At 41.3% G+C, this 19,629-nt stretch overlaps 1 protein-coding gene across 2 annotated transcripts in view; it reads left to right on the top strand.

Annotated features, from left to right (window-relative positions):
- The window catches only part of rhbdd1 (rhomboid domain containing 1), a 94,204-nt gene extending 82,033 nt beyond the window's left edge, over nucleotides 1-12,171 (top strand). Inside the window, exon 7 of one of the 2 annotated variants that reach the window (XM_072255088.1) lies at nucleotides 8,849-12,171. In XM_072255088.1, the coding sequence (XP_072111189.1) occupies nucleotides 8,849-8,949 (101 nt within the window). In that variant the 3' untranslated portion in view covers nucleotides 8,950-12,171. The remainder of the gene's footprint in view (nucleotides 1-8,848) is intronic. The other variant, XM_072255089.1, reaches the window with a different exon arrangement.
- Nucleotides 12,172-19,629: the final 7,458 nt, after the last annotated feature.

The raw sequence follows: 19,629 nt of genomic DNA, 5'->3' as shown, positions 1-19,629 counted from the left end.
TGATGAAAACCTTAGCCCTGAACAAATTTACAATGCTGATGAAACAGCTTTGTACTGGCCCTACGTTCCTAGAAAAACATTAACAACGGCTGATGATGATAAGGTGAAAATGTGTGATCAGTTAATTTCTGGCCTTGAGCAACGTGCATTTATCAGTGAGCAAGAGATTATGGCAGTTTACTCAGAGAGAGATTGCTTAGACATAAACCTATGTTAATGAAACAGATGACACTTGAAGAAGTCTTTAAAAACGCCCTCTGTCATGCTGCTTCATAACTTGAGAATCCTGTTCCTGGCCCATCAGGTACCTGTAGAGTATTTAGCTTTGTTTGCCAGACATAATGCAACTTAACTAGAGGTACCTGTACATATTTAGCTTAGATTGAACCTGTATATGTCCTAAAGTATTTATGTTCTACATTTATTCTAATAAGTCTTTACCTTGTGTTTGATTTGGTTCATTTGAAGCTGCTTTATTGAATGTTTTTGTTGGAAATAAAATGTACTAGTGTATTTATGATCTGTAATTATCCCACTATTTCATTTATCAGTATATTGCTCGATAAATAAGCTGTAATAGTATTTGTAAAAGAGCGCGGATTGGGAAAACCCAGAAGTTCTCTCTCCAGCACTCGTTTGAGCATGTACAGACTTTTTTCCTTGTCATTATTCCCTAAACAACACAGTATAACAACTATTTACATAGCTTTTACATTGAATTAGATATTATAAGTAATCTAGAAATGATTTAAAGTACACGGGAGGATGTGCGTAGGTCTGGAGCTCCCCCGGGTCCTAAAGTCCACCGCACTGAGACAGGTTAATTATCAATTTTCTGAAATCCGAAAAATTCTGAATTCTGAGATGCAACTGGCCCCAAGGATTTCGGATAAGGGATTGTGTACCTGTATTGCAAGTGATCTGTTGATGGTAATTGCTTAGTGATTTTTAGCATTAGGGTGCGCTGTTTCGTGCATGTTGATCCCATTACTTAGATCATCTAAAGCCTGATTGACATTGGCCTGAGGTGGAATGTATACCGCAACCAAAATGATCACGGAAATCTCCCGTGTAGGTAAAGTGGACAGCACTTGATTGAGAGATATTCCAGGTCTGGTGAGAAGAACTGGGACAGCACTAATACGTTTGTGCACCAAGAGGAATTGATCATGAGGCATACTCCTCCACCTCTACTTTTGAGAGACTCTATAGACTTATCTTGATGGTGTATAGTAAACCTGTCGATCTGAATTGCTGCATTCAGTATGGAAGGGGTTAACCAGGATTCCGTGAAACAAAGGACACACGTGGTTCTAATGTCCCTCTGGTTCAGCACTCTGAGATCATTGATTTTATTTACCAGAGATTGCACGTTTGCCAGCAAGATAGTCGGTGTTATGAGTTTGATAGTTGGTATTGATTTGAAGACTCGTCAAAGTTCAAAATGGGCCTAATCAAATGCAGATGGGCTATGTGTCCTTTGTTGCATCATGGCCTGTGAAATAGAGAATAGACATAAATGAGTTTTTCTGGTTAACAAGATGTTGCAAGTGATGTGTCAGAAGGATCATTGCTGGACCTCAGCTGTTTACAGTTTATACAAATGATTTGTAGGAAGGTATCGAGAATGTTGTTGCTAACGCTACCAATTACAGTTAGAAATTCTTGAATTAATTGGGAAAATTTAGCTATATCATTAGGGTAAGATATAGTCTTCAACATATGTGGGTCAAAATCGGCTAAACAGCTTTCCCTATTCATAAATATCTTGTTCAGTGATGAAGAAGAGGTCACATTGCATATTAAATTTCATTGCAAATTTATGAATTGTCTAATGCAGTCACATAAGTGTGAAATCGAAGTTACCATTTTGGTATTTTTTTTTAGTCTGCTTCACCCATCACTGATCTTAAATCTTGCTGAATTCGCATGTTTTAGTAGAGCAGTTATGTGAATTGTCTGGTACTTTAGCTGATGAATACCCATTCAGCATATTCATATTATAATGTATCGTGATTATATCAATAGGGTACCTATATTTCTCAAGTATTCTTTTTTCTAGGGGAGTGGAGGATTTGCTCTGATCTTGACTTTGAACATTGAGATAAATTTTGTCTGTTCTGATGGAGTTTGGGATCATACGGTGTGATATGATAAACCGATCAGTGGAAACTTTGTACACAGTTTGGCACAATATTGTATTACTTTCAGCATTTATGTGTATCTTTTAATTTGAACAATTTAAGATTTTGTGTAATGTTTGAAGAATTTTAACACAAGAAGAATGGTTTCTATTGAGTTTAATTGCCATTGCTTCTTTTAAAAAGGAAAACTGGTTTATCTGGCTCATACACAGCAGGCTTCCAAACAATATGAGGAATTATTTTGGGCCTCCTGAGGTTAGGGAAAGTGCTATCGATGCACGTCTCTTTCATTTTTGTCCAATTAAAAATTAGAGGGCAGCAAAGAATCAATTTTTCTCAGTTATTTTCATTGCCTTTGTGGGTTAAGAGTGGAAGAAATGTGCTTTCAGTAATGTAAGCGGCGGAAATATTGTCCATCATCTTAAATACTTGTCAGTTTGGGGGTTTTTCTGTGGCAGGGGATTGATGTGCATCTTTTTAATGCTCATATTTTAATGTAAATAATAGAATCTTGTGCTAGAATAAAATGATATTTGCAACGCTGGAATACTTATGTATGTGATTCTGAAACATAAAATACAAATTTTAAGAATTTACATTGCAGTAAATTTATCTGAGACCAGCTTGAAAACTTGCAAACATTTTCAGTCATAGGTGCAGAATGCATGTTCAGTTGTCAGCTTAGCATCATCAAGGAAGCCAACTTTTAGCGAAGTAATTCCCCTCAGATGATATCAAGAACCTGGTAAGATCAAGAAAAGACTACAGACTAAGTTGATGGTCATGCGACTTTGTCATCATGTAAAACGAGGTCCTGTGGACAGGAACAATGGACCAGTTATCCAGATATCTCTCCATCCACTTCCTTCAATCATCAACAGAGGACTGCCAGAGTGGTATCACTGAGGGTATATCAGCAAACTGTGAAAGTTTGGTTAGATTTTGAAAGGACAGCTCAGCTCTAGAATTCATAAAAAGGATGAGGTGAGTGACAATGTTTCACATCAAGTAAAAATGAGGTCAGAGGACACAATGGAAGGAACCTAACAGAAAGGAAGATGATTTTGGTTGTTGGACCCCACAAGTTCTTCAGGGCAGAGTTCCTCGGAGAATGTCTAGGCTGATCTCTACCTGATCATAAGAACACATGAAATGTGTTGCTGAGGTCAAGTGGCCAACTCCTGGCAAACTGCATTTGCACTCCACAACATCAAGTAATGGCCACATGAAAAAAAAGAGAGTCCAACACACCTATCCTTGGCATTCACTGGGAAAATTACCACTAATTTTCCCCTACTGTCAACAACATAGGGGATTACTATTTGCCAGAAACTTTGATTGAACCGGCTTCACATACCTGTGGCTACATTATTGGTATCAGGTATCAGAGAGCTTCATTATTGACTCATCACCTGATTACCTGAAGCCATCACAGGATGCTATTTGATATGGTGAAATACTCATCACCTACATGGATGAGTTGAGGACACAGCAGCCCACTGTCAACCAAGTGCAATTTCTTCTACCACAAGTGGACTATTGTGGTAGTGTGCACCATCTACAATTTTAAACAAAAATATTTATTTTTTTTAATTTAGAGATGCAGCACGGAAAGGGGCTTTCCAGCCCTTGGAGCTTTGCTGCCCAGCAACCCCAATTTAACCCTAACCTATCCATGGAACAATCTACAATGACCAATTAACCTACTAACTGGTATGTCTTTGGACTGTTGGAGAAAACACACACATTCCACAGGGAGTACATACAAACTCCTTACAGATGATGTTGGAATTGAACTGTAATAGCTACGCTACCATGGTGCCCACACTGGATGAAATAAAGCTCATTGGATCATTATGTGCATTTGATTTTTAGTTACATCCTTTTATCAGTTCTATACATATTGCACGGGCTGGGGAAGCACATTAACTGAGCCTTGTACTCAGTGTTCATAATTTGATCGATTAGCCACAAGGTTCAGAGCTCATCGCTAATTGTATTTCCATTTAAAAATGTCACAGACATAGTATTTGGGCATGTTTGCACAGTACTTATTTGTCTGGTGTATATGCATTATTTCGCAAAATGTTAAGGAAAAGTACGAGATTTGATCTTTCCCCCATTTATTGAAAGAGTTTTTAACTCGTGGATACAGAATTGTAGTAGATGTTAGTATTCACGTCTAGTACTGCCTGTACTGTTAGGGCATGTCAGTTGTTACCACTAAAACACGTGCAAATCACTATGATAGTTTGTTTATTTAGAGAGACAATGCAGAACAGACCCTTCCACCCCAACAAGCCACACCACCCAGCAACCCTCCTCCTTAACCTTAGCCTAATCACAGGACAATTTACATTGACCAGTTGACCTACTAACCAGTATGTCTTTGGAATGTGGGAGGAAATGGGAGAACCCAGAGGAAAGATGTGCTCATGGAAAGCACAGGCAAACTTCTTAGCGCCAGCGTCGGAATTGAACGAATTCCGACACGCTAAGCTGTAATAGTGTAATGATAACTGCTATGCTACCGTGGTGCCCCTTTGGTTGTAAATACACCCAAAGCTAATACTGCTTTCTATTATGTATGCTGGAGGTGCATAAAAATACAACTTTGAGATATTCCTGAATTTTATATTAGCCTCAAGTCAAAAGTCTTGCTATACAAAAAAAAGATAGAATTTATTTTCATTCATAGGATTGTGTATATCTCTGAACTGCAGATTTATTGGTTGATGAGTTGGTGTACGACTATTGTCACATGTACTGAGGTGCAGTGAAAAACTTGCATGTGGATCGTACATGCATTAAGGTAACGGAAGGGAAAACAATAACAGAGTACAGAATAAAATGTTGAAGTTCTAGAGGGAATGCAGTACAGGCAGACATTAAGGTGCAAGATCAGAATGAGGTAGACGGTGTGGACAAAAATCAATCTTATTGTATCAGGGAACCGTTCAATAGTCTTATAACAGTGGGATAGAAGCATATCTGCCCTCACCCCCCACCCCCGCTGCCACACCAGGGATAGGGTTCTTTTTGTCCTCACCTACCAGCCCAAAAGCCTCCACACCCAGCACATAATCCTCCATAACTTCCAGCATCTCCAATGGGATCCAAAACTTCCAAATTGTAGATAGTGGCCAGTGGGAGATGAGCAGAAACACAATGGTTACAAGTGCTGGACTCTGGTAAATAAAAGAGATAAGAATGGGAACTGTTAGGGAAGAGGGAAGTGGCAGCTGAAACCAGAACTAGATAGGGAAGGGAGATGGGGGCAATAGAGACCTAGAACTGAACTGAGTGTGTGTGTGAGATGGATAGAACCAGGAGGGGGATGAAGTAGTACTGGGAGGTATGAAGGAAAAGACAAAGATAGGAGGGACCAGGGAGGATTGGGAGAGGGGGTGGAAATAACTCTCCTGAGAGAAGATTATCTAACATTAAAAAACTACTAGATATTCATGCCACTGGATTGTAAACTATCCAGCTTGAATATGGGATGGCATTCCTCTAGTTTGCATTGTGCCTTAGTGGAGAATGTCAAGCATGGACAAGTCAGTACAGGAAGGGAAATTGAAATGGCATGTGGCTGGGAGCTTGCGATGGGCTCTGTACACCAGGCATAGGTGCTCTTCAAAATGGTCATCCAATCTGCACTTGGTCTTGCTGATGTAGAGAAGGCCACGTTGCAACCACCGAATGCTGTTAAACAAGGTTTGCCTCTCCTGGGAGGGTTATGTTGATCTCTGGATGGTGGATGAGGGAGGAAGTGCAAGGACAAGTGTTACACCCCCCGACAGGTCCAGGGATCAGAGAGGGATGGATAGGAGAGGATGAGCAGTGGGAGTCACTGAGAGAGTGGTGCCTGCAGAAGGTAGGAAGGGGTATGGAGGAGAAGATCTGACAGGGCGTGGGATCTTGTTATAGCTGGTACAAATGGTGAACGATGATGTGCTGGCTGCGGAGGATCATAGGATGAAATGTGACAACTAGGGGAACTCTGTTCTGTCTCGAGGGAGGCAGGGTGAGAGCAGAAAACTGAAGTACAAGAAGCAGAGGACGTGCAAGAACAGGCTCCATCAACCACAGCAGATGGGAAGCCGCGCTTCCTGTAAAAGGAGGACATTTCAGATAACCTGAAAGATGTCTCATCTTGAGAGCAGATGCAGTGGAGACAGAGAAATTTGGAGAAAGCTCGATTTGGACTCATATGTAGACCAGACTAGGTAAGGATGGCAAATATTCCCTGAAGGATGTTAGGGAATGAAATAAACGTTTATGGTAATGGTCTCCATTACTGAACAAACTAATATGTTGAATTTATATTTATTTAATTACTTACATTTGAATTCCTCAACTGTGTTGGTTAGATTTGAATTTGTGTGTCTGACTCAATAGTTCATGTATTTGCATACTGATTCAATACCTTAACCACAGTGGTAGCATACCCAGATAATATGGAAGAATATGATTCCAATCTTTTCGAGGTTATGGCAAAATTATCTGTGGTTTGCAAAGACTTGGTGTTAAGTGCTGTTGCATGAAAAGCCTGTGGTTTTGAGCTTTGATATTTGAGTATCTGGGAGGAATTACATAGGCTAGGAATTTGCACATGCAAAAGAGATTTTCATTGCACATCTGGTGAAGCAGGAATCGATCTAAGGAAATTATCACCTCTAGCTGCTCTTCTTGCATTTGTCACCTTTGATTATTCAGCCATCTAGTATGCTATAGTAGCGTAGCAGCTAGCGCAACCCTATTACAGTTCGGGGTGTTGGAGTTCAGGGTTCGATTCCAGCACCTTCGGGAAGAAGTTTGTACGTTCTCCCTGTGACCACATGAGTTTCCTTTGGGGACTTCAGTTTCCACCCACGGTACCAGGTAGTAGTTGAATTGATCATTGTATATAGTCCTGTGATTTAGGCTAGTGTTAAATAAGCAAGTTTTTGGGTGACCGGAAGGGCCTGTCCTGTGCTGTATCTCGAAGTAAATATAATAAATAAAAAGTAATTAAATAGGTGGAGGAGAGTCTGAGTCAGCAGAGACAAATGCTACAAGTGGCTGATTTCTGTGCTGTAATTTTTTGTTTTTGGAAGCAATCTAGATGTTGGTTAGATAGACCAAATTTTACTTTAATTCTATCTTGTTAAGCCAGCTAACAGATTTTAAGCAAATGAATTCACCCAGTATCTTCATGTTTATATTTCCTTTGCCTCTTCCTCATTCCCTGTGCTCTCCCCACCAGCTGGAGCAAAGAGTTCATATTCCACCTTCCTGTAGGAAACTGAACGTGTTCATCTGGCAACATAATCCTTTGGTGCTGTGATGGGTGTCATTTCCAATTATCTCTAAGTTGAAGGACTGTCTGCTGCAGCTTGGGGTGAAAATCCTTGTATTTTTATTGGGGGAAGTTGAGCAGTGAGAGTAGTGGATCCTAAATGTAAAGGCTTTTCTTTAACTACTAGTCCGCTTTCTCCTTTCTGAATTCCAGTGTTTTTGTGTTCCTTGTGCAATTCAAGTCAAGTTTATTGTCATTTCAACCATAAACTGCTGGTACAGTACACAGTAAAAATGAAACAATGTTCCTCCAGGACCCTGGCGCCACATGAGACAACACAAAAACTACACTAGACTACGTGAGACAGCACAAGGCTACACTAGACTACGTAAAACAATATAAAAACTGCACTAGACTACAGACCTGCACAGGACTACATAAAATGCACAAAACAGTGCAGGGCAGTACAATAATTAATAAACAAGACAATAGGCACAGTAGAGGACAAATTACACTATAATAATAAATGATGTAGATGTCAGTCTGGACTGAGGAGTCATTTGGCTTGGGGGAAGAAACTGTTGCACAGTCTGGTTGTGAGAGCCCGAATGCTTCGGTACCTTTTGCCAGATGGCAGGAGGGAGAAGAGTTTGTGTGAGGGGTGCGTGGGGTCCTTCACAATACTGTTAGCTTTGTGGGTGCAGCGTGTGGTGTAAATGTCTGTAATGGTGGGAAGAAAGACCCTGATGATCTTCTCAGCTGTCCTCGCTATCCGCTGCAGTGTCTTGTGATCTGAGACGGTGCAATTTCCGAACCAGGCGGTGATGCAGCTGCACAGGATGCTCTCGATACATCCTCTGTAGAATATGGTGAGGGGTGGAAGATGGACTTTTCTCAGCCTTTGCAGAAAGTAGAGACACTGCTGGGCTTTCTTTGCTATGGAGCTGGTGTTGAGGGACCAGGTGAGATTCTCCACTAGGCAAACACCAAGAAATTTGGTGATCTTAACGATCTCTACAGAGGAGCCGTCAATGTTCAGCGGGGAGTGGTCGCTCCGGGTCCTCCTGAAGTCAAGAACCATCTCTTTTGTTTTGTTCACATTCAGAGACAGGTTGTTGGCTCTGCACCAGTCTGTTAGCCGCTGCACCTCCTCTCTGTATGCTGACTCGTCGTTAATAAAGAGTTATTCACATGTATCATGCATATTTTGTACCCTTAATATGCGTTCCTTTTGAAAATATATCGTTAGTTCTTTATGCAAGTGGAATAATAGTTTTGGCTACTCTTAAGTCAGTTACTAGTAATGGAAGCTGGTGCAATTGGTAATTAACTCAAGTGACTCTGGAAGCCTTAAAGCAAGCATACCTTGATTCAAGTCAGTATCAATTATAATCTAAGTCACTTTCATATTTTGTGTTTTCAGGCGCCTATGGTGATGGCAGAAGACCATACGGCTTTAGGGATCCAGAACAGCTGAATGAAGAGGAAATAAGGCAGAGAAGAATAAACAGATTTGCCAGATGATTATCAGCACATACCTGCTGCCATCTTCTATTATGCCTTTTCTACATGCAAATTGTTATTGTCTAAACTGTTCTTGCAATTTTCATATAAAATGTCTGTTTTGCAATCAAGAATATAGGTATATTTTGTTACATCTTGTTTTTTTTTTACAACATATAACCTAACTTTTATAATTTTACCCAATGATAAGACTTTTGAATGTGCATCAGACAAGTCAAGTTGCGATCAGTGTCCTAACTAACCTATCCCTTAATGAAGCAGAGCTTGTGCCATACAGGTTTTCTCATGAGAGTGGTGAGAAACAGTTTGTACCACAAAAGAAGTTTAACACTTAGAGTTAATTGCTAGGCTGACTTGCAATGTGGAATTGATTTGTGTCGTCATACGTACTGAGTGACAAGCTTTTGTTTACATTCCGTCCAGACAGAAAAGTACGTTGAAGTAGTAAACAAAAGAAAAAATGCAGTGTGTATTTTAACATACAGCACAGGAACAAAATAATTTGATTAGTAACCAAATGTCCAACTAAACTAATCCCTTCTGCCTACATAGTGTCCATATCCCAAACATGAGAAAATCTGCAGATGCTGGAAATCCAAGCAACATGCACACAATGCTGGAGGAACTCAGCAGACCACACAGCATCTTTGGAGAAGAGTAAATAGTTGAGGTTTAGGGCTGAGACCATTCATCAGGACTCGAAAGGAAGTTGAGAAGTTAAGAGTAAGAATGTGGAGGAGGGGAGGAAGAAGTACAAGGTGAAAGATGAAAACGGGAGGGGTGAAGTAAAGAGCTGGGAAGCTGACTGGTGATTACTGTCCATATCCTTCCATTCCCTACACATTCGTGTACCTACCTAAGAGCCTGCTGATTGCCTCTGTCATATTTACCCCCATGTCCACCCCAGGCACCCATAACTCACTGTTTTTAAAAAAAAAAAGACTTGACCACTCACTCTTTGAACTTGCCCCCTCTCACCTTCAATGCATTCCGTCTGGTATTAGACATTTCAACTCTGGGGAAAAGATACCTGTCTCTCCATGCCAGTCATAATCTTTAAACTTCCATCAGATCTGCCCTCAACCTCTGCCATGTTTATCCAACTTTTCCGTATAGCACACACCTTCTAATCCAGGCAGTATTTTGGTAAACCTCTTCTGTACCTTCTCCAAAGCTTCCACGTTCATCTGTAAAGGGTAACCAGAGCGGAACACAATACTCCAGATGTGACCTGACAGGTTGAGCTGTATTAACCTTCTGCCTTTTGAACTCCATACCTTCACTAATAAAGGCAAACAGGCCATGTTCCTCCTTTAACACCCTGCCAACCTGTGTAGCCACTTACAGAGATTTGGTTCCCAAGAACCCTCTGAGCATCATCACTGTTAAGTGAATTGCCATTAACAGTATAGTGTCCCTTTACACGACCTCTCAAAGTGCAACTTTTCACATTTGACTGAGTTAAGCTCTGTCTGCCATTTCTCCATCCATATAGAAACATAGAAAATAGGTGCAGGAGTAGGCCATTCGGCCCTTTGAGCCTGCACCGCCATTTATTATGATCATGGCTGATCATCCAACTCAGAACCCCGCCCCAGCCTTCCCTCCATACCCCCTGACCCCCGTAGCCACAAGGGCCATATCTAACTCCCTCTTAAATATAGCCAATGAACTGACCTCAACTGTTTCCTGTGGCAGAGAATTCCACAGATTCACCACTCTCTGTGTGAAGAAGTTTTTCCTAATCTCGGTCCTAAAAGGCTTCCCCTCTATCCTCAAACTGTGGCCCCTCGTTCTGGACTTCCCCAACATCGGGAACAATCTTCCTGCATCTAGCCTGTCCAATCCCTTTAGGATCTTACACGTTTCAATCAGATCCTCCCTCAATCTTCTAAATTCCAACGAGTACAAGCCCAGTTCATCCAGTCTTTCTTCATATGAAAGTCCTGCCATCCCAGGAATCAATCTGGTGAACCTTCTTTGTACTCCCTCTATGGCAAGGATGTCTTTCCTCAGATTTGGGGACCAAAACTGCACACAATACTCCAGGTGTGGTCTCACCAAGGCCTTGTACAACTGCATAGTACCTCCCTGCTCCTGTACTCGAATCCTCTCGCTATAAATGCCAGCATACCATTCGCCTTTTTCACCACCTGCTGTACCTGCATGCCCACTTTCAATGACTGGTGTATAATGACACCCAGGTCTCGTTGCACCTCCCCTTTTCCTAATCGGCCACCATTCAGATAATAATCTGTTTCCCTATTTTTGCCACCAAAGTGGATAACTTCACATTTATCCACATTAAATTGCATCTGCCATGAATTTGCCCACTCACCCAACCTATCCAAGTCACCCTGCATCCTCTTAGCATCCTCCTCACAGCTAACACTGCCACCCAGCTTCGTGTCATCCGCAAACTTGGAGATGCTGCATTTAATTCCCTCATCCAAGTCATTAATATATATTGTAAACAACTGGAGTCCCAGCACTGAGCCTTGCGGTACCCCACTAGTTACCGCCTGCCATTCTGAAAAGGTCCCGTTTATTCCCACTCTTTGCTTCCGGTCTGCTAACCAATTCTCCACCCACACCAATACCTTACCCCCAATACCGTGTGCTTTAAGTTCGCACACTAATCTCCTGTGTGGGACCTTGTCAAAAGCCTTTTGAAAATCCAAATATACCACATCCACTGGTTCTCCCCTATCCACTCTACTAGTTACATCCTCAAAAAATTCTATGAGATTCGTCAGACATGATTTTCCTTTCACAAATCCATGCTGACTTTGTCCGATCATTTCACCGCTTTCCAAATGTGCTGTTATCACATCCTTGATAACTGACTCCAGCAGTTTCCCCACCACCGAAGTTAGGCTAACCGGTCTATAATTCCCCGGTTTCTCTCTCCCTCCTTTTTTAAAAAGTGGAGTTACATTAGCCACCCTCCAATCCTCAGGAACTAGTCCAGAATCTAACAAGTTTTGAAAAATTATCACTAATGCATCCACTATTTCTTGGGCTACTTCCTTAAGCACTCTAGGATGCAGACCATCTGGCCCTGGGGATTTATCTGTCTTCAATCCCTTCAATTTACCTAACACCACTTCCCTACTAACATGTATTTCGTTCAGTTCCTCCATCTCACTGGACCCTCTGTCCCCTACTATTTCTGGAAGATTATTTATGTCCTCCTTAGTGAAGACAGAACCAAAGTAATTATTCAATTGGTCTGCCATGTCCTTGCTCCCCATAATCAATTCACCTGTTTCTGTCTGCAGGGGACCTACATTTGTCTTTACCAGTCTTTTCCTTTTTACATATCTATAAAAGCTTTTACAGTCCGTTTTTATGTTCCCTGCCAGTTTTCTCTCATAATCTTTTTTCCCCTTCCTAATTAAGCCCTTTGTCCTCCTCTGCTGAACTCTGAATTTCTCCCAGTCCTCAGGTGAGCCACTTTCTCTGGCTAATTTGTATGCTTCTTCTTTGGAATTGATACTATCCCTAATTTCTCTTGTCAGCCACGGGTGCACTACCTTCCTTGATTTATTCTTTTGCCAAACTGGGATGAACAATTGTTGTAGTTCATCCATGCAACCTTTAAATGCTTGCCATTGCATATCCACCGTCAATCCTTTAACTGTCATTTGCCAGTCTATCTTAGCTAGTTCACGTCTCATACCTTCAAAGTTACCCCTCTTTAAGTTCAGAACCTTTGTTTCTGAATTAACTATGTCACTCTCCATCTTAATGAAGAATTCCACCATATCTGCAATTGATCTATATCTTGCTGTATCTTCAACACTATTCTCAACCACCAATCTTCATATCATCGGCAAATTTACTAATCCACCCATTTACATTTTCATCTAGGTCATTTACATACATCACAAACAGCAGAGGTCCCAGTATGGATCCCTGTGACACACTCCTAGTCATAGCTCTCCAGCCAGAACAAGTCCCAGCAACCTCTGTCCTCTATGGCAGGCCAAATCTGAACCCACGACTCATTCACTGTGCATTCCATCCACCTTAATCTTCTGGATGACCTCACATAAGGGACCTTATCAAATGATTCACTAACATCATGTAGACAGCATTCACACCTTTATCTTCATCGATCACCTTATTTAAAAAAAAATCAAGTTAATAACATGCATTGCCCTGCTCAAAACCATGTTGATGGCTGACAATTAGGCCATTGTTTTACAAATGTTCATAAATCCCATCTCTAAGAAACCTAAGAATCCTTTCCAATAGCTTCCGTACCATGGATATGAGACTGGCCAGGCTATAGTTTCCAGGATTATAACCATTTTCCTCTTGAATAATGGAATAACATTGGCTACTCACCAGGCTGCTGGCACCTTCCCTGTGGCTAGAGAGGAATGAAAATATTGGTCGAGGCTCCAGCAACCTCATCTCTTACCTGTTTCAATAACCTGGGTTGTGTTCCATCATGCCCTGTTTGTTGAGACACTCCACACTACCTCTTTTACCTTGAAATGCCTGAGCAAATGAGTACTAACCACACTCTTACTGGAATCTGCCCGTCCTGAACTCTGTGCAGTTGCTTTTTAAACACACACCACTTGTCAGACGTGAACTTGCCCAAAACCAGTGGTTCCCAATTAATTCTTCCTAGTTCCTGCTGAATACGCTCATAATTTGCCCTGCTCTAATGTAATGCTGTTCTTACTTATCTATACAGTACTGTGCAAAAGTCCTAGGTGCATATAGCTAGGGTGTCTAAGACTTTTGACAGTACTGTGTTTATCAATGTGAAGTGGAGAGCGAGTTTGTAAATCTGGGAGGAACAAAGGATGTTGGGAATGGCGAAGGTGGAGTGCTATGGGAGAGATGTGGGACAGGTGACAAAGAAAGAGTGCCAGGACAGGGGTTGGCATGAGTGCAGCCAGGCAAGGAAACTGGTTTACTGATCATTACAGAATGTCTCCCGGGTGCTTCCCATTCCCTCACCCTCTCCCCTCCCACTTTCCCAAGCATGATTCCTCTCTCCCTGCTCCTTTCCCACTCTCAGTCCACAGTAGAGAAGTATATCAGAATCAGGTTTATCATCATTCACATATGTCATGAAATTTGTTATTTTTATTGCAGCAGTACAGTCCAATATATAAAATTACAATACTGTACAAAAGTCTTAGACACCCTAGCTATATCTATGTGCCCAAGACTCTTGCACAGTATTGTAGCAATCTTAAAACTTAAGAGGTTGTGATCACTGTTCCTAACTGATCTCCCCCTGAAAGATCAGTCACCCGGCCAGCTCATTATCCAACACCAGATCCAGTAGAGCCCCTTCTGTTGTAGATTGCCTAGATATTAATTTAAGAAACCTTCCTGTATGCACCTAATACATTTTGTCTAGATTAAACTCCTTGTACTGAGAAGGTCCCAGTCTATATTAGGGAAGTTGAAGCCACCCACTACAAAAATCCTGGTGTCTTTACACCTTTCTGTAATCAGTCTGCATCTCTCTTCCTCAATCAGTTGATGGCTGTGGAGGATGTGGGTGATCTGCAGTGTAATCCCGACAGAGTGATTGCACCTTTCTTATTTATTAATTCTACCTATATAGACTCAGTGAGTGAGCCCACAATTATATCCCCTCTGTGATATTGTCCCTGATTAATAGTACAACTCCAGCCCCACCCTCTACCACCTCTTCTGTCTTTCTTAAAGCCCTGAAAACTTAGAACATTAAGCATTGATTCCTGTCTCTCCCAAGGACATGTGCTAAAATTACAGAGAAGGTGGAGGGCAGGAAGACAATTATAGTGGAAGGACCACGATGAGTTGATTGGGAGACTAAGAGTTCACCTATTAATATAAGAGAGATCCGTTTATAGATCTGATGACCGTAGGTTTTGTGAAGCTGTCCCTGAACCTGCTGGTACATGCTCTCATCCTTTTGCATCTTCTGCTTGATGGAAGAGGGGAGAAAAGAGGGTGACTGGGGTGGGAGGAATCTTTGATTACATTGGCTTCTTTTTCAAGGCAGCAGGAAGTGTAGCTAGAGTCAACGGAAGCTGGTTTGTGTGATCGACTGGGCTGCAGTCAGAACTCTGCAATTTCTTGCTGTCTTGGGAAAAGTAGTTGGCATACCAAGCTGTAATACAGCCTAACAGGATGCTTTCTATGGCGCATCTGTAGAAATTGGTAGAAGTTATCTGGGGCATGCCAAATTTCCTTAGCCTTTGATGAAGTAGAGGCATTGGTTCCTTTCTTGGCTGCAGCATCACGTTTCTGGATCAGAACAAATTGTTAGTGACATTTACACCTGGGAATTTGAAGCTCTTGACAATCTCCATCTCAATACCATTGATACAGGTGGGCGTGTATTCCACCCTGCTTCCATAAGTCAATGAGCAGTTCTTTTGTTCTGCTGACATCAAGAGCACCATCCTGTTCTCTATCATGTCATTGTTTGAGAGCTAGGCCGCTATGCTGGTATCATCTGCAAACTTCGTAAATGGAGTTTGACCAGAATCTTGCCAAACAGTTGTTATGTGCATAGGGAATACGGTATGGGGCTGAGGATACAGCCTTGCTCAGCTTTGGGGGTGAGTTATATTTCAGCAACTAGATGTTGTAAAGAATAAAATTCTACATGGGAGAGGCAGGATGTTTCAAGGCTGGTGAGTGGTTTGGGTCAGATCAACTGCTATGGTCTTCATTATCCATTAATCTGATATTACTGGTGTTAATTATGTTTGAAGATGTTATAGATTCCAATAGCACTGGGAACAGATATTCCACATTCAAGGGGAGCAAATGAGACAGTAGAGCAACAGTGCTGACTTTCAGACACTCGGCTCTCCACTACCAAAATGGTTTTCTGGAATTTGCAGTTGTTACCTCCCAAGTTGGCATAGTTAGCATATTTAACTCAGTTTCGAAGATCTTCAAGTCAAGTCAAGTCACTTTTTATTGTCATTTCGACCATAACTGCTGGTACAGTACGCAGTAAAAATGAGACAACCTTTTTCAGGACCATGTTGCTACATGAAACAATACAAAAACTACACTGATCAATGTAAAACAACACAAAAACTACACTAGACTACAGACCTACCCAGGACTGCATAAAGTGCACAAAACAGTGCAGGCATCACAATAAATAATAAACGACAATAGGCATAGTAGAGGGTATAGTAGGTTGGTGTCAGTCCAGGCTCTGGGTATTGAGGAGTCTGATGGCTTGGGGGAGGAAACTGTTACATAGTCTGTTTGTGAGAGCCTGAATGCTTCGGTGCCTTTTGCCAGATGGCAGGAGGGAGAAGAGTTTGTATGAGGGGTGCGTGGGGTCCTTCATAATGCTGTTTGCTTTACGGGTGCAGCGTGTGGTGTAAATGTCTGTAATGGCGGGAAGAGAGATCCCTATGATCTCAGCTGACCTCACTATCCGCTGCAGGGTCTTGCGATCCGAGATGGTGCAGTTCCCGAACCAGGAAGTAATGCAGCTGCTCAGGATGCTCTCAATACAACCTCTGTAGAATATGGTGAGGATGGGGGGGTGGGGGGAGATGGACTTTTCTCAGCCTTTGCAGAAATTAGAGATACTGCTGGGCTTTCTTTGCTATGGGCTGGTGTTGAGGGACCAGGTGAGATTCTCCACTAGGTGAACACCAAGAAATTTGGTGCTCTTAACGATCTCTACAGAGGAGTCGTCGATGTTCAGCAGAGAGTGGTCGCTCCGTGTCCTCCTGAAGTCAACAACCATCTCTTTTGTTCGCATTCAGAGACAGGTTGTTGGGTCTGCACCCGTCCGTTAGCCGCTGCACCTCCTCTCTGTATGCGGACTCATCGTTCTTGCTGATGAGACACACCATGGTCGTGTCATCGGCGAACTTGATGATGTGGTTCGAGCTGGGTGTTGCAGCACAGTCGTGGGTCAGCAGAGTGAACAGCAGTGGACTGAGCACACGGCCCTGGGGGGCCCCCATGCTCAGTGTGATGGTGTTGGAGATGCTGCTTCCAATCTGGACTGACTGAGGTCTCCCAGGCAGGAAGTCTAGGATCCAGTTGCAGAGGGAGGTGTTCAGGCCCAGTAGGCTCAGCTTTCCAGTCAGTTTCTGAGGAATGATTGTGTTGAATGCTGAACTGAAGTCTATGAACCGCATTCGAACGTACGAGTCTTTTTTGTCCAGGTGGGTGAGGGCCAGGTGGAGGGTGATGGCAATGGCGTCGTCTGTTGAACGGTTGGGACGGTAGGCAAACTGCAGGGGGTCCAGTGAGGGGGGCAGCCGGGTCTTGATGTGCCTCATGACGAGCCTCTCGAAACACTTCATGATGATGGATGTGAGTGCAATATGTGCCAAAATATAAATCTGATTGTGGAGGGGTTCATTAAACATGCATGCACAAGTTCTGAATGATTACTTGGGGACCAGTGCCATGAGCACACTCTACACACAGGGACCTTGTTATAGTCCTGGGTTACTTTGTACATGCAATTAAAGAGGAATGTACTAAATAGAAACCTAATTAAAGAAACAATTATATTTATTTGATTAAATATTTTTCTGTTTTGATTTAGATGTTTTCCTGTTGTATGCAGTCTGATTGATGTAGGCCTTTGTAAACCTTTGCAACCTTTAATATAATCTTAGTGGCTAAGTGAAAAGGCACAGGAAATAGATCGACTCTAACTACTAAAAGGCAAATCAGAAGAAGCCTTATACTTAAATATTGAAATATAATTTATATTTCATTGTGAAAATGCCATCTGCTGTAGTTAGTGTTTAATGCAGGACATTAACCTTGGTACTTAAATCATTTTGTTGCATTGATTTTATGATTTACAAAAGAAAATACTCTGGAAGAATGTACAGATTAGAGTGCACAAAGGAATACTCACAATGCGCTGGAGGAACTCAGCAGGTCAGTCAGCATCAGTTGAAAGGATTAGTCGATGTTTTGGGCCAAAACCCTCGTCAGGACTGAAGGAAGAACTTTGGGGAGGGTTTGGAGAAGGCCACAATGTATGGGTATTGTGTGAGGAGTACTGCACCGCAATCTGGTAAACTAATAGGTGTAATATACCTATCCAGACAATAGTCCACGGGTTAAATTTGTTTGTAATTTGATAAATACAAAACCGAGCCAAGCTGTTTGCACAAATAGAATCACCATGATCCATTACTTGTTAGCACAAACAGATTTGATAATTCATTTCAGATTGTACTGTTTTATTTGCCATATTGTGTATGAAAAAACAATAAAAATGTTTCACAAGTGCCAAATATCTTTTGTATGATGGTTACATCTGTTTATTTTTTTGTAATATTCAAAGAAACAAAAACACTTTTTATAACCATTTTGCTAGTCCTCATTCAATTCCAAACTTTAGTGAAAAATTACAAATTGTAAGGTCTGATTGAAAATTGGTAGAAAGCAATTGATTTTATTTTTCAAAGCAACCTTTGAGATGGGTCAAAATTCTTAAATGATCTTTTTAATGTTAAATGATGTGTGCCGTATGAACTATTTTTTTCATTGTTACACTTGAATTCAATAAACATGGTCTGTACTCAATGAGCTAACTTGCAAATTCAGATCAGGGGAAAGAAGCTCTGAATGAACTGATCCAAGCTTGAATGGAGCACAGCACTCAGGGTTTCCTTCTTTAACCACATCTGAGCGGCAAAATTACAGAGGCATTGCCAAGTTTTCTGGTTTGGGAATATCTTTCTGTTCAAGGATTTTAAAGTGAGTTTATAGCGCAACCAGTATTTTTTATAAACTCTTGCTACTTGCATTGGAAAGAAGGGAGATAAAATAATGTTGCTCTTCCTAGACCTACATTGTCTACAACAATAAAAAGCGACTTGACTTGACTTGAAATAAAACTTTTGCTTTAGTAAAGGTTATTCTTTTAAATGTATTCTAATGTAGTAGACATTGCACAACATAAGGTTAAGTGTCAAGGACTTGGAAGTCATAGCTTTCAAAACCAATGAGCAAATGCAATTGCAATTGCTTGATCTATCATGATGATCTTGCTGCTGAGCACAGTAAGCCAAATTTTGTAGACTTTGCCTTCCCACCCATGACTGTGTTTACTTGCTCTACATGTGGAAGCCAATCTCTCTGGGCTGATGTATCCAGGAATTGGTGAAGAGTAGTTTTGTGATTAAGTTACAAGACCAGTAAGCTCTTCTGGACCACGGATCCAGAAGTTCAAGTTTGAATTCCATCATTGTGGTTGGGAAATTTAAAATCAAATAACGCAAACCTTAATATTTTAAAACAAAAGTTACTCTCAGTAAAAGTAACCATGGTAGATACAAGATTATCTTAAAAAGCAGTCTAGTTCAGTAATATCTTTTAGGAAAGGAAATCTTGTATCTCTGTCAGAGGGATTAATGGATCCTTTATCTTTTTTGCCAGAGAAGGGGAATCTAAACCTTGAGGGCATAGATTTAAAGTGAAAGGTTTAAATGGAGCTTGACAAGTAAGCTTTTCACACAGAGGTTAGTGGGTTCTATGGAACAGACTGACAATGAAAGTGGTAGAAATGGTATAATAACAAAGTTAAAAGACATTTGAAAATTTGAAAGACATATAACTTAGAAATAGAAATGTAGAAAACCTACAGCACAATACAGACCCTTCAGCCCACAATGCTGTGCAGAACATGTACTTACTTTAAAAATT

Source organism: Mobula birostris, chromosome 4 (genome assembly GCF_030028105.1).
Source record: "Mobula birostris isolate sMobBir1 chromosome 4, sMobBir1.hap1, whole genome shotgun sequence".
Taxonomy (NCBI): domain Eukaryota; kingdom Metazoa; phylum Chordata; class Chondrichthyes; order Myliobatiformes; family Myliobatidae; genus Mobula; species Mobula birostris.
The sequence above is the reverse complement of the archived record's forward strand: the minus strand, read 5'-3'. Positions and strand labels throughout refer to the sequence as shown.